At 41.2% G+C, this 12912-nt stretch overlaps 1 protein-coding gene across 1 annotated transcript in view; it reads left to right on the forward strand.

Annotated features, from left to right (window-relative positions):
- The window catches only part of LOC105936920 (collagen alpha-1(XXIV) chain), a 42649-nt gene that overhangs the window by 8379 nt on the left and 21358 nt on the right, over positions 1-12912 (forward strand). The window contains exons 5-16 of the mRNA XM_036140883.1: positions 238-291; positions 945-998; positions 1139-1192; positions 1413-1466; positions 6295-6348; positions 6669-6776; positions 8516-8569; positions 10675-10782; positions 11007-11060; positions 11756-11809; positions 12268-12324; positions 12832-12885. Coding sequence (XP_035996776.1) covers positions 238-291; positions 945-998; positions 1139-1192; positions 1413-1466; positions 6295-6348; positions 6669-6776; positions 8516-8569; positions 10675-10782; positions 11007-11060; positions 11756-11809; positions 12268-12324; positions 12832-12885 — 759 coding nt within the window. The remainder of the gene's footprint in view (positions 1-237; positions 292-944; positions 999-1138; positions 1193-1412; positions 1467-6294; positions 6349-6668; positions 6777-8515; positions 8570-10674; positions 10783-11006; positions 11061-11755; positions 11810-12267; positions 12325-12831; positions 12886-12912) is intronic.

Consider the following 12912-nt stretch of genomic DNA (forward strand, 5'->3'; position numbering starts at 1 on the left):
AAAATAAGTTAGAAAAGAAAGAAAACAACGATACAAACCCTTCATGAGGTCCATCAGAAAATAATCCTTGAAAGGGGTAGAATAGGAAACTTTTCTGTACAGGATCTAATTACGTTTAGGTTGCAAATGTATTACTTTTCTTTGATGTTTTACAGGTCTAATATTAAAGCTGTAATAAACAGTATAGCCATAAATCAATGAAATCATATGTCCAATTGATTGTGTTTTTGTTTCCAGGGTAAAGCAGGTATTCCAGGGAGCGCCGGCGAGAGGGGCCCTCAAGGGGAACCAGTAAGTATGCTCGTCTGTGGCAAGGATGCGGTAGTTTCAGGAAACTAGAATCAAACTACGCATCTACCATTCAGCCTGTCCGTGATCTGGAATGACTGCCGGAACGATGCGCAAAAAATTATAACTACTTTCAAATCCTTCGAAAAAAGCGGAAGTTGGCAGGGCTGGAAATATTTAATAAACAGTCAAGAATCTCTGTTGAGGGTAATTACTGAGAGCTAAACTGTTTATGTAGAAGATAAGTGGCCCATTAAACGTTTCACTGTGTTGCTTCCCCGCTTCCTCACACCTGAGTGCTCCCAGCCTTGCTTGGATTAATCTTTGAATTCTTGATTTTCCTGGAAATTCACCAACCGCTCCGGGGTGTAGCACGTGTCAAACAATCAGGGGCTGCCATGTTTTAAGGTGGGAGCATCCAGAAGAGCTAGAGGCTACGTTAATGTTATGAGTCTTATCTTGTTTTTGGACAATGTTCAACATCTTTATTCTTGGATTTCTCAGATTTCAAGCGACTTTTCCCAAATTACCTATTTGTTTCTTTTACCTATGTGCTCTTTTTTTCATTACTAAGTGAAAATGTCATTGAGTGTCAAAAGCATCGTTAAGGTATCAAAGGAACATTTCTTTATTTGTTGTTCTATTCATTTTCCTAGGGACCTAAAGGACCCACTGGGGAGCCTGGACCTATTGGAGAGCAGGGACTTGAAGTACTTGAACTTAACTTTTCATAACAAATCATCAGGCTGTCATCAGTTGACACTATCTCTTGAAGCAAGTTATACCTGCTGTACATCCAGCCTAAACATTTCCTGCGCTCCTCCTTTCTTTCTTTGTTCGATTATTTCAGGGTGCTCCGGGTGTAGAGGGAGGACCAGGTGCCATTGGAGAGCCAGGGTTGAAGGTCTGCGAGATTTTTGCCACAGCTTGTAAAACTGAAACAGAGGGTCTCCAATCAGAAATATGCAAACTCATGTTTGTCCCTGAAACAAAGTGTAGTCTGTTTTTTTTTTTTTTTTTAAAAAGCAGTTTTAGTTCCTGTGAGTGTCATGACTGCTGACACATACATACTTGGCGTGCTTGATGTCCAGCCATCCATGTGCTGTGTCTTGTGTTGACTGTAGGGTGATGTTGGGCTTCCAGGAGCCGAAGGGGAAAAGGGACAGGAGGGAATCAGAGTGAGTGTTTGAAAATCACGCATTTTTATCCTGTCCCATCATGTTCACCAGACCCAATTATATCTACCTTTTTTTACCTACATTTGTTGTTGTTTTTATGTGACCATCCTCTATATGCTGCAAATACAATTTCCAAAGAAAAACATTGAAGCCTTTTTTTCTAATTTGCTAAAGGACCTAAGTTAACGGCTTATTCTTAAGCTTGTGACCCTCACCGGTGACGACGTTAGATAACTCAGGTGTTCATGATGCACAGCTGCTGACTCTAAAAGAGTAATCCACAAACCAACAGATTACATAATGTGACGTGACATAAAAAAAGTTAAAAAATTATGCATAAATACATTAAAAAACATTGTCATCCCACATGTTGCTGGAGTCTCTAAAAAAAACTCAGGAGGATTTTCTCTAAACACAATATCCCCGTACATTTCAAACCAACAGGACCCTCAGACAGAGACTGGTCAATCCTAAGGACAAAACCCCCAAGCCTAAGATGAGAAGAAGTGGTCTATGTGGGTCAGTGCAGTGAGGAATGTTCTGATCTTTATTTTGGAGAAACCAAACAAGCTCTCCACAGACGCATGGCTCAACACAGGAGAGTTACCTTCTCAGGACAGGACTCTGCTGTCCACCTGCACCTCAGGGACAAAGGACATTCTTATGAGGACCAAAATGTTGACATTTTGGACAGAGAAGACAGATGGTTTGAGAGAGGGGTGAAGGAAGCCATTTACGTAAAGCGAGAAAAAACAACTTTAAACAGAGGCGGAGGGCTCAGGTTTCAACTTTCAAAAACTTACAACACAGCTATAGGTTTGATTCCTGCCAAATTTCACCACATGTCACACCTCTACACATGTGACCACAACCTTTCTCCTGTGAGCCAGGCAAACGATGAGCCTAACGACTCTCCATTGTTGGGCTGATCAGTTCCAGGTGAATCTACATGCCATCCTTCGGCTTTTCCCTTTCAGGAGTCGCCACAACGAGTCATCTGTCTCCATCTAACCCTTTCTTCTGCATCTTCTTCACTCACACCAACTGCATTCATGTCTTCTTTCACTCCTTTCATAAATCTCTATGATTCAGCATCCTTCTACCGATATATTCACTATCCCTCCTCTGTACATGTGTAAACCATCCTAGGCTTTACCTCCAATACATCTAACATGAGCTGTCCCTCTGATGTACCAGTTCATGATCCTACACATCCTTATCAGATCCCAAAGAAAACCTCTTCATCCTCATCTCTGCTACCCCTAGCTCTGCTTCCTACCTATTCCTCAGTGCCGCTGTCTCAAAACCAGACATCACTGGTCACACCGTCGTCTTGTACACCTTTCCTTTCATTCTCACTGATATTCTTTGTCACACAGTACACCTGACACTCTTTGTCCACAAGTTCCAGCCTGCTTTGACACATTTCGTCGTCTCTTTTCCACACTTGCCGTTGATCTGGACAGTCAACTATAGCCCCATTTACACTACCCTTTTTTAACCGTGCCGAGAACGGTTCGAGCTCGGTAACTGAGATAACTATCGAGTGTAAATGGAACGCGAACTGAACTAAACTGTGCCAGACACAACCGAACCGTGCTAAATCTAGACCAGTTCGATGGGTGGGCTCGGCCCGGTGTGTCAGTGGCACGGTTCTCTGATAACAAAGAGTGCATGAGCAGACCGCGTCATCTCCTTACAGTCAGCTGACTCATTTCTCAATTTCAGACATTCATAAAAATACTAGCTTCCCTACCGTGCCACACGGTTTCCAGTGATGATTCTGCTTAGCAGTGTGATGAACCTCCACGTCTGACATCGTTTCCTGCGTCTGTAAGCCCTGATTAGACGTTGGTTTGTCTTATCCACTTCCCAAAAGCCGACTCTGTCAAGTAAATTTACCAAAGGTTGCCTTCTTCGCCGGACTCTCCGCAAACAATGAAATATCACAATTATAACCAAACATAACTTCCTGAATGTTACGGGCGCCACCATTTTTATTTGCTTGATCTCCTCCTTCAATCCTAGAGAGCAGTAGTACCGTAGATCGTCACTAGGAGGCGAGGAACCGTGCTGGCTTGATGTGTAAATGGTCGTAAGAACCAAGCTCGGCACAGTTAACTGATTCAAGCTCGGTCCGAACTCGGCATGGATCGGTTTAACGAGGGTAATGTAAATGGGGCTTATAAGTCCTTAAAGTCCTCCACCTTGTTTATCTCTGCTCCCTGGGTTTTCAAGGCCCCATTCATTCACACATCTGCATTCTGTCTTGCTACGGCTAACCTTGATTCCTCTCCTTTCCCGGGCAAACCTTAATGTCTCTGGATTTTCCTCCACCTGTTCCGTGTTCTCACTGTAGATCACAATGTCATCTGCAAACATTATAGTCCATGGAGACTCCTGTCTAACTTAATCTGTTGATCTGTCCATCACTACTGCAAACAAGAAGGGTCTCAAAGCTGATCCTTGATGCTGTCCCACTTCCACTTTGAACCCCTCTGTCCATCCCTCAGGCACTCTTGCTGTCTAAGATCTCATTGAACAGCGTAGTTAAAAACTCTACTGCTGTCTCTTCTAGAAACTTCTGTCCCTTGACAGCATACTGCCTTTCCACTGTTCTATTCCAATGCCTTCCTTAGTTCACCATTACTAAACTTTACCAGTTCCTAATCCACAATGGTTTGTTCTTGCTCATTTTCCTCATTCATTAATTCTTCAAACTACTTCTTCCATCTTCCTACACTTGTTGCATCTGTCAGTACATTTCCATCTCGATCCTTATCACCCTAACATGCCAAACATCCTTTCCATCTCTGTCTCTCTTCCTCACCAACTTGTAAAAATCCATCTTTCCATCCTAACTGTCCAATCTATCATACAAGTCACTGCATGCATTAGCTACCTCTTGTTTCACTTTACTCCTAGCGACTCTCTTCAGTCCTTACAGTTTCCCACTTCTCTTTCTCTGAACACACTCCTGTACTTCCTCATTCCAGCACTAAGCCTCCTTGTCAACTTTTCTTCCAGAAGACATACCAAACACTCTCCTACCTGTCTTCCCTGATAGCATTAGCTGTGTTTTTTCAGCGATCTGGAAGCACCCCCTGGCTACCCAGATCCTGTTACGACTTCTCCCTCAAAGCCACGCAACTTCCATCCTTTTTCAGTTTCGAACACATTGTCCTCTGCTCTGCCGTTGTCTTCTCCATCTTCCTCAGCATCAGTCGTTCTACACACCGCAATCCTGTGCCGCCTGGCGACACTCTCACCTACTACTACCAGTCAGATTTCAGTCACTGGGTTCTTCAGGTTACATTGTCTACACTAGATGTAATCCACCTGTGTGCTTCTACCGCCGCAGTTGTGAGTCACCTCTGGCTGGTTCCTGCCTCTTGTGGAATAAAGTTATTCACTACAGTCATTTCCATCCTCTTTGCAAAGTCTACCACCATCTGTCCTTCTGCATTTCTCTTCTGGATAGCAAAACTGCCCATTACTTCCTCATCATCTCTGTTCCACACACCAAAGGTGTCCGTTAATATCTGCGCCAATCAACACCCTCTCATTTCTGTGGATATTTTGCATCACTGTATTTAAAACAAGACAGAACACTGTGCCCCCTTTAGGAGCTGTGTCCTATTTTAAAAACTAAAATATTAATTAACAGAATCACATGTAGAAACCCAGGGCTCCCAAAACCTTGACAGTGGCTAAACCTCCTTATGGAGTGGCAGTGACTGTCTGCTTGACAGCTGTGTAGTCATTAGTTTCCCCCATGATTGTGAACGTAACTTACATTTCTGTATCAAAAATCCTTTTTGTAAAGTTTTCATACTACTGGTTGATTTAAAATATTTTCCAGCTGAACTAAGAGGATTGTTTATGTTCAGAAATGAGACAGGCAACCTGGTTCTCTTGTCAATTCACTTAAAATGTATTTGCTGAATCCATTAAGTATGGAAATCTAACAATATGAAATACATTTAGCTCTTTTTCTCTCTTGTCTGGGTCAAGCAAAATGATATGTGCAGTAAAATGGGAAACAATAAAGAAAAACACAGTGCATATATGTAAGTACATTGAGAAAATATAACTCGAATTATCTTAAAGCATATATTATAAAATATGAATTCTTCTTGTAAACAAGCCAGAGCATCTGTAATAATTTTAAGAGCCAGAGTTCATGACTGCTTCAAGGCCACTAAATCATTGTTGGTGCTTTCTCAAATAAAATATGTCTTATAGAGCAGGAGTCCTTCACAACAGAGAGCAGAGTGGTCTACAGGTCTTCTTGCTGACGCACTAATGCACCAAATATCTTAAAGCAGGTTCTTACAATCCTCATCAATAACTTTTAATTTCCCTTTGGGATTAAAAAAGTATTTTGTAATTGAGTTGAATTGAATATTTCAAAGTACAATTGCGAATAAAGATGCTCTTTTGCGCTTTTTATTACCTCATTTGTCTACAGTCACCAGCAGCTGAGTCGGAAATGAAAGTTTCAATCAACTTAAAGCTTTTTACAGCGGGTGTATTATAAAACAGAGATTTACACTTATTATTATATTATTATTAGTTCCTCTAAAATTAGCTCTGGTCCTGTTGACATTAATTAAGTTATTATTGTGGCAGCACCACAAGGACTGATTTCCGACTCCTTTCTGTTTGGCTGTCTCACTTTTATATGTAAAGAGAACACTTACCCTCTGTCTTTACTGTACCTTATGTAAACCAGTTGAACTAATATCAGAATTGCACTGTAGCTGGTTTAGGCAGTAGATTTCTTTGCATTAAAATGTACTTGACTTTTATCAATATCTGCTCACAGGGCCCATCTGGTCCCCCGGGAGAAGATGGCCCTCAGGGGAAAGATGGAGTAAAGGTAAAAAGAGAACCTATTCTGTTTCATTAGCTTTTTGTCAGAATTTTACTTTCATTTACTGTCGAGCCCGTTGGAGCACCAAGCAGTGTTACGACATTCCAATACAGTCAAGTACATACTCCATCCATCCATCCATCCATCCATCCATTCATCCATCCATTCATCCATCCATCCATCCATCCATCCATCCAAAACTTGACAAAAAACAATAAGGTCCAAAGATTTGAGTGTGGGAAGTATGGAATTTATACATGAAAAATCTGAATCCTGGCATTATAACTTCCACCCTGAGTATGTATCATTGTCTCTATGTGTTTCAGGGTGAACCTGGTGAGCAGGGACCTTTTGGGGAGCCGGGAGAAAAGGGACCAGAAGGAGATCCAGGTCCCCAAGGACCAGCAGGAATACCTGGAAAACAGGGTTTTCGCGTAGGTTCTCTGTTGTTTTTCAAAGGTTACTGTCAGGTATTGAAAACATAATGAAAAAGAATAGAAATCAATGCACATACAGTGACTTTTGTTGTAATCTGTCAGAGATGCAAAGCTGCATCGGTCCTTTTCTGCTTCGATGACGCTTCCTTATGCCGGTCTAGGAAAGTAAGACAAGACTTGCCATCTAGTGTTTATATATACAAATTGCAGGCTGCAGTCACAATATGGGAAAATGAGGGTAAAATCCGGAACACTTAAATTTGGCTCAAAATATGGGACGTCCCGGCAAAAACCGGACAGTTGGCAACCCTACATGCCGCACCAGCGATGGTGACCTCAGCTAAGCCGTGGTGTCTCTGTAGGCTATGAATGTAAGACTCAGTGACATGCCCCTTTCTGGCTGTAATTGGCTAGCATGTTCCCTTCAGTCATTGATTTGTTTGATTGACAAATCGAAGATAGGACAATAGGAAGTTGGCCACTCCGAGGTAAAAAACAAAACCCAGCTTCAAGTCCAGGGTACATCCAGCTGGCTGTGTGGGCGGACACAGTCCCCCAATGCCCGCCCATGCAGCTGCGGCTGCTAACCCCTACCCATGTGCAGGGTATGGTCATTAGCGTTGCATATTCATGAATGCACACACACACAAAACTCATTATACACACGCAAATTTCTTTATACATCAGCTTTGTACAGTTTGCACGTCTTTTAATAAATGCAAACCTTTTGAAGATCAGGCCTTTAATGCAGAAAATGTTTTAAAGTTACTTATTGTGGTTTGATTTTTTTACATCACAAAGACCTGTTATCTTAACAGAAGTGTGTGTACTTTGGAGAACGTGTACATGGGGAAATAGAAGCTTATTTTCTGTTTATAGTTTGAAATACAATGTAACCAGATCTTGTGTTTTAAGGACAGCTAACAGTAATCTTAGCAGGGACTAGACTCCCTTTAAACAAAGACTTTCATATTTCAGAATCAGCATCAGCTTTATATGGCCATGTTTCTGTGCACGATTACAGATAGTGTTCTGTAGTGGCAACCTCAAGGTAAAAGGTCTTAACAGTTGTGTCCAAGGTGTCTGCAGAGATGTTAGCTGTCCTTTTCCTGACCCTACCCTGTACAAGTCCTGGATGGAGTGAAGGTCAGCTGCAATGATCATCTCTGCAGACCTAGTTGTTTGTTGCAGTTTGCCCTGTCCCGTTTTGTAGATGAGCAAAACCACAGCGTGATGGACAGACACTGGGTCAACTGAATAGAAGCCGTGTAGAAGATGGCCAGCACCTGCTGTGGAAGCTTGTAGTTCTATAGTTGCTACAGGTAGTACAGTCTCTGCTGGCCCTCCTTCAGAACAGTGTCTATGTGTGATAAGGAGCAGTGAGCTGCCACTGTGTGTTGAGGCTTTCTGGGGCTAAAGGTCTTGCTCAGCGTCCCAGAGTGGCAGTCTGTGGGTTTCCAACCAGGAACTTGCAGCCAACCCAGAACACATGTCTGCTGTAACCTCTAGGCACCAGTCCCTATTAAATTTAACATCATAGAGAATTCTTTTGGAAATAAAACTGTTACGATGGGCTACTTGATTGTTTATGCATCCCCATTAGGATACAAAGAATAGAAATGAGAGATGACAAAATATAAAATTCTCTCATGCAGTTAATTCAGTGGTTGTCGTTCAACGATCCAGTAATCTGTGCAGCTAAACGTTAAAAAATGTATTTGCTTTTGTTATTATAGGGACCAGAAGGAAAACTTGGTCCTCCAGGAAACAGAGGACGCCACGGAAAGAAGGTTAGGACCATCTTTGTTACCATATTTAAAGTGCCTTAAAAAACTGTTCTTACCCTTAAACTTTTGTTTACAGGAAAATACTACATGATGCCATAAGAGTTTTAAAAATACCAATCTTAAAAGCAGGTTACGTATTTGTATTCAGCCCGCTGCATCATTACTTAGCTGAAACTAAGCTTGTGTTGCCTTCAGGCAATAAATCACTGGCGTCTGTCTTTCCTACAGTTAAAACTGCAAATGGGGCAGAAATCAGGTTGTTGTGCTCATGGATTATAAACTTTCTTTCAAGCAGCACATTAACAAGCTTGTGTCGTAATTAGAATCTACGGTTGGTTTCTTTTACAGAAACAAGAGCTGCTTCTCGCAACCAATCCCAGATGACTTAATCTCATTAACATAGCTTCCTTATCTGGACAATAATAGAGGGTTGACTGACTGTACAGATGCTGCCATGACCATTGTGCTGGTTGTGGATATCCTGTTCACCGTTGTCACCTGCATTCAGCTGCTGGTCTTTCTTTTCTCTCTGTTCGCAGACAGACACACGTTACTTGTTGTCTTACTTGTTGCACTGGGACTATATCCCCTTACCTGACTGCTCTTATTACTGGGTCCCACACCCGGTATGGACTACGCTCCCAGGCATTTTATAATTTTTTTCTTCTCATAGTCAGAAGAGAACTGGATAAGAGAGCGTTTAAATACGCCTCCCACTCAGCCTGGAAGGATTTTTAGCAAAACTCTAAACCGGCAGATCTAATGGCACTTGAGGAACCAAAGACGCCACTGAAAGACCATGAGTAAGAGAGCTTTACTCACTAATGCCGCCTCAAAGGGGAAACGGTGTCCTGTGTCCTGTTTTGGGCCGGTTCTAAGCCCAGATAAATGCTGAGGGTTGCTTCAGGAGGGACATCTGGCATAAATCTTTTGCCAAATTTACAATGTGAGCCAATACGATGATCTTCATACTGGATTGGTCCAGGACCCTGTTGACAACAACCGCAGCTGGTGCTGGTGCTGGTGACCGGCAGGGTATGGAAATTAGAACAGGAGGAAGACGTTTCCATAAGCAGAGAAAGAAGAGGAAAGGCAAAAGTCTGCGACTGAGTGTAGGGACTTTGAATGTTTTTTATGCTTTTAAAACTTTACAAATCTAAGTATTGATATTTGTAAATGAAGCTGTTGTCTTGTCAGGTACCAGTTGGAAAAGATATTATAAATCTCAGAGAGGTTTTATCTGGATAGATAAAGGTTTCTATGACTTACTGTATACTTCTAAACCCTCTTGTTAAATGTATTGCAAGTATTAACTGTATTGTCTTTTCCATAATTTCATTCACAAACTGATATTTTTCCCATTGTTCTTTGCAAAAAGCTCAGTGTCAGTCAGTTGGACAGAGGGCTTCTGTGGACATCAGTTTTCAGTATTTTTCCTTATAGGCACAGATTACCAGTTGGACTTAGATCTGGGCCTAAGATCAACAACCTGCTGTCTCTTCCAGCTTCTCAGATTTTCTACCAGAACTGCCATGTTTTTTGCTTCATCCGTCATCTGATCAACTCTGCCCACTTTCCTCTATCCCTGCTGAAAATGAAAGTCATACCAACACCATAATGCTGCTGCCACCTCCATGTTTAATTTTTTTTTGGATTGTGTTTAGAGTGATGTGAAACATTAGGTTTCTGCTATGGATATGGTGTTATGAAGGCCAGAATGGTTTTGTTTGGTCTCATCTGACTAGAGCATCATCTTCTAATTTGCTGTGTCTCCTAGATGGTTTGTTGTAAAATACAAACAGGACTTCTTTTGGTTGTGATTCCACAATGCCGTTCTTTCGCTGCTCTCCCTTAAAAGCCATATTTTTGGAATGCACATGAGCCGTGGATCTCTGCAGCTCATCCAGCCTTACCATGGGTCTCTCACTGTTGTTTTAGAACCTAACCCTGCAGTACTACTTTTATTCATGATCAACATGTGAAAATGTTCGAGAGGGATGAATAGTTTTGCTTTGCTGTATAACAGAGGTGGCTTTGTTTATGGTCTGCTTTCTATTCAATCCTGCTTCACTTTTTTTGACCAGTAACGCAGCTTTTGATCTGTGCAGGGAGAGAAGGGTCCTCCGGGTCTTGTTGGTGAGATCGGCTCCCGAGGGGATATCGGCCAACCAGGCGAGCCAGGCCTGAAAGGTGCTCGGGGAACTCGAGGCCCACCTGTTAGTTCCCATTTGTTCTGTTTTTCCTCTCACTTTGGATTGCCTTAACGTCAGCCTGAAAATAATGTAAAGGGGTACAATATCATTGGATAGGGGGGAAAGGTAGCCAAATTATGAATGCAGACTTGGTTGGAGTCACGTTTATGATTCAATAAAACAAAATAAAAGGTTCATGCTAGTCCATCATGGAGTTTTTCACCATTTTTATTTTTTATTTTTTGCAGGGTCAACCAGGGGTCATGGGGCTTGAAGGGCAACCAGGACTACCAGGATATCCAGTAAGTTTTTCCATGTTTATTATATCACAAAAACCTGTTTTCAAGTGCATTCTTTTTGCAGATTCTATGCCTGAAGAATCCCACAGAGACAAGTTGTTTATGATAAAATATCAAATCTGGTTTATATAGAACAGCTAGGGTCAATATGTAGCCAGCTTATTTAATATTTATTTAATATTTTATAATAGGGCTGGACAATAATTCTACAATATATATCAATCGATAGACATATACTGATGATAGAAAAAAGGGTCAATAAAAAGTTCAATAGAAGAATGGTTTTCCTTCCTTATGCATTCTAGCCATGTAGGTTAATATTGCAGTCATTACTTCCTCCCAACCAATCACAACGCAGACCCAGGAACACTCTGCAGGAACAGATCTGCCCCCTTCAAAGAGTTCAGAGAGCACACGTTCTATTTTTCTTTTTAAAAACTTGCAGTTTTAGTAAAAAGTTAGTTGAATAAAGGGTTGAGTTTGAATTCAAAGTTTTTCTGCTTTTTTTTAAATCTAAAAATAGGTTGCTAAGCAACAGTGTAAAATGGCCAGTGCTGCACTTAAAATCTATGTTTTTTGAATGTGTTGATAATTATCAATATCGATCAATATGATTTTTATTTTATTGATATGCTTTTTTCTATATCGCCCGGCCCTATTTTATATTATGTATAAAAACCGATATTTGTCTCTTTTAGGGGCACCCTGGCAAACCTGGGCCCATTGGACCACCAGGACCTAAAGGTGAAAAGGTAACAGGATCTAAATTAGCGTTCCAAATGAAAATGCTTTACCAGTCAAAAGCTTGGACACACTTTCTCATTCAGTGGTTTGTCCTTATTTCTGTTCCTGCCTCTGGGGACCACCTCAATAAGCTCATTGAGAGAATGCCAAGATTGTGCAAGGCAGCAATCAAAATAAAGAATCTAAAATATGAAAGATGTTTTGAGTTATTTCACAATGTTTTTCTTTGCTACATCATTCTATAAATGTTTGCTTCGTATAGCTAATGTCTTCACTATGTATCTACGAATTAGAAACGCATAAAAAAGGAAAAGTCAATGAATGACAAAGGCGTGTCCAAACCTTTGACTGGTGGGTTATTTCCAAAGAATTTGAAGGTGTTGTCTAAATAAACTGGATTGAGAAGTTGTAAATATTATGTGACTTAAGTACATGTTTGATTGTTTGCTCTTGTGATGCATCTCAGGGTTATCCAGGCGAGGACAATAAGACTCCAGGACAGCCAGGGCCCTTAGGTGAACCAGTAGGTCTTGCTTTCCTTCAAACTCTGCTTTGTATGCAATCTGTATCCTATTTATGCAGTATAAAAACCCAAGGTTTTTCATCAAACCATATTTCTTGCTTGAAGCAAAAACTGCACACTTTTTTTTTTATTTTCCTTGCATTGCCATGGCTTTTTGTATTTGAAAGCAGCAGATGTCAGTGTGAGGCCTTTCAGATTGGGTTAATGCAAAATGTCACAAATAATTCTTAGATGACTGTGAGAATGGGATCATATAAGAGATTAGAGTGATAGGAGCATGACTTCAAATTTCCTATCAGTAAAATTACCTCTGAAACAGCCTTACTCTGCAGTCAGTAAATGCCAAAACAATGTGATCAATAAAGTGGCACTCCCTCTTTTGTTAAAGCTGAAAAAGTATATTGGGCTGAGAGATAATTGTTTTTCTTTTATTTAGGAATTCAGCCAAGGAGATGCAAAGCTGTTTATTTTACATGTTTTCATATACTTGCATTAATGTGTACTCAGGGGCCTCCGGGAGAGCGTGGGGAACGCGGGGAGCCAGGAGATGAAGGATACATGGTAGGTAAAACCACAGAAGCAATGGAA

The sequence above is a fragment of the Fundulus heteroclitus genome, chromosome 9 (genome assembly GCF_011125445.2).
Source record: "Fundulus heteroclitus isolate FHET01 chromosome 9, MU-UCD_Fhet_4.1, whole genome shotgun sequence".
NCBI classification, from domain to species: domain Eukaryota; kingdom Metazoa; phylum Chordata; class Actinopteri; order Cyprinodontiformes; family Fundulidae; genus Fundulus; species Fundulus heteroclitus.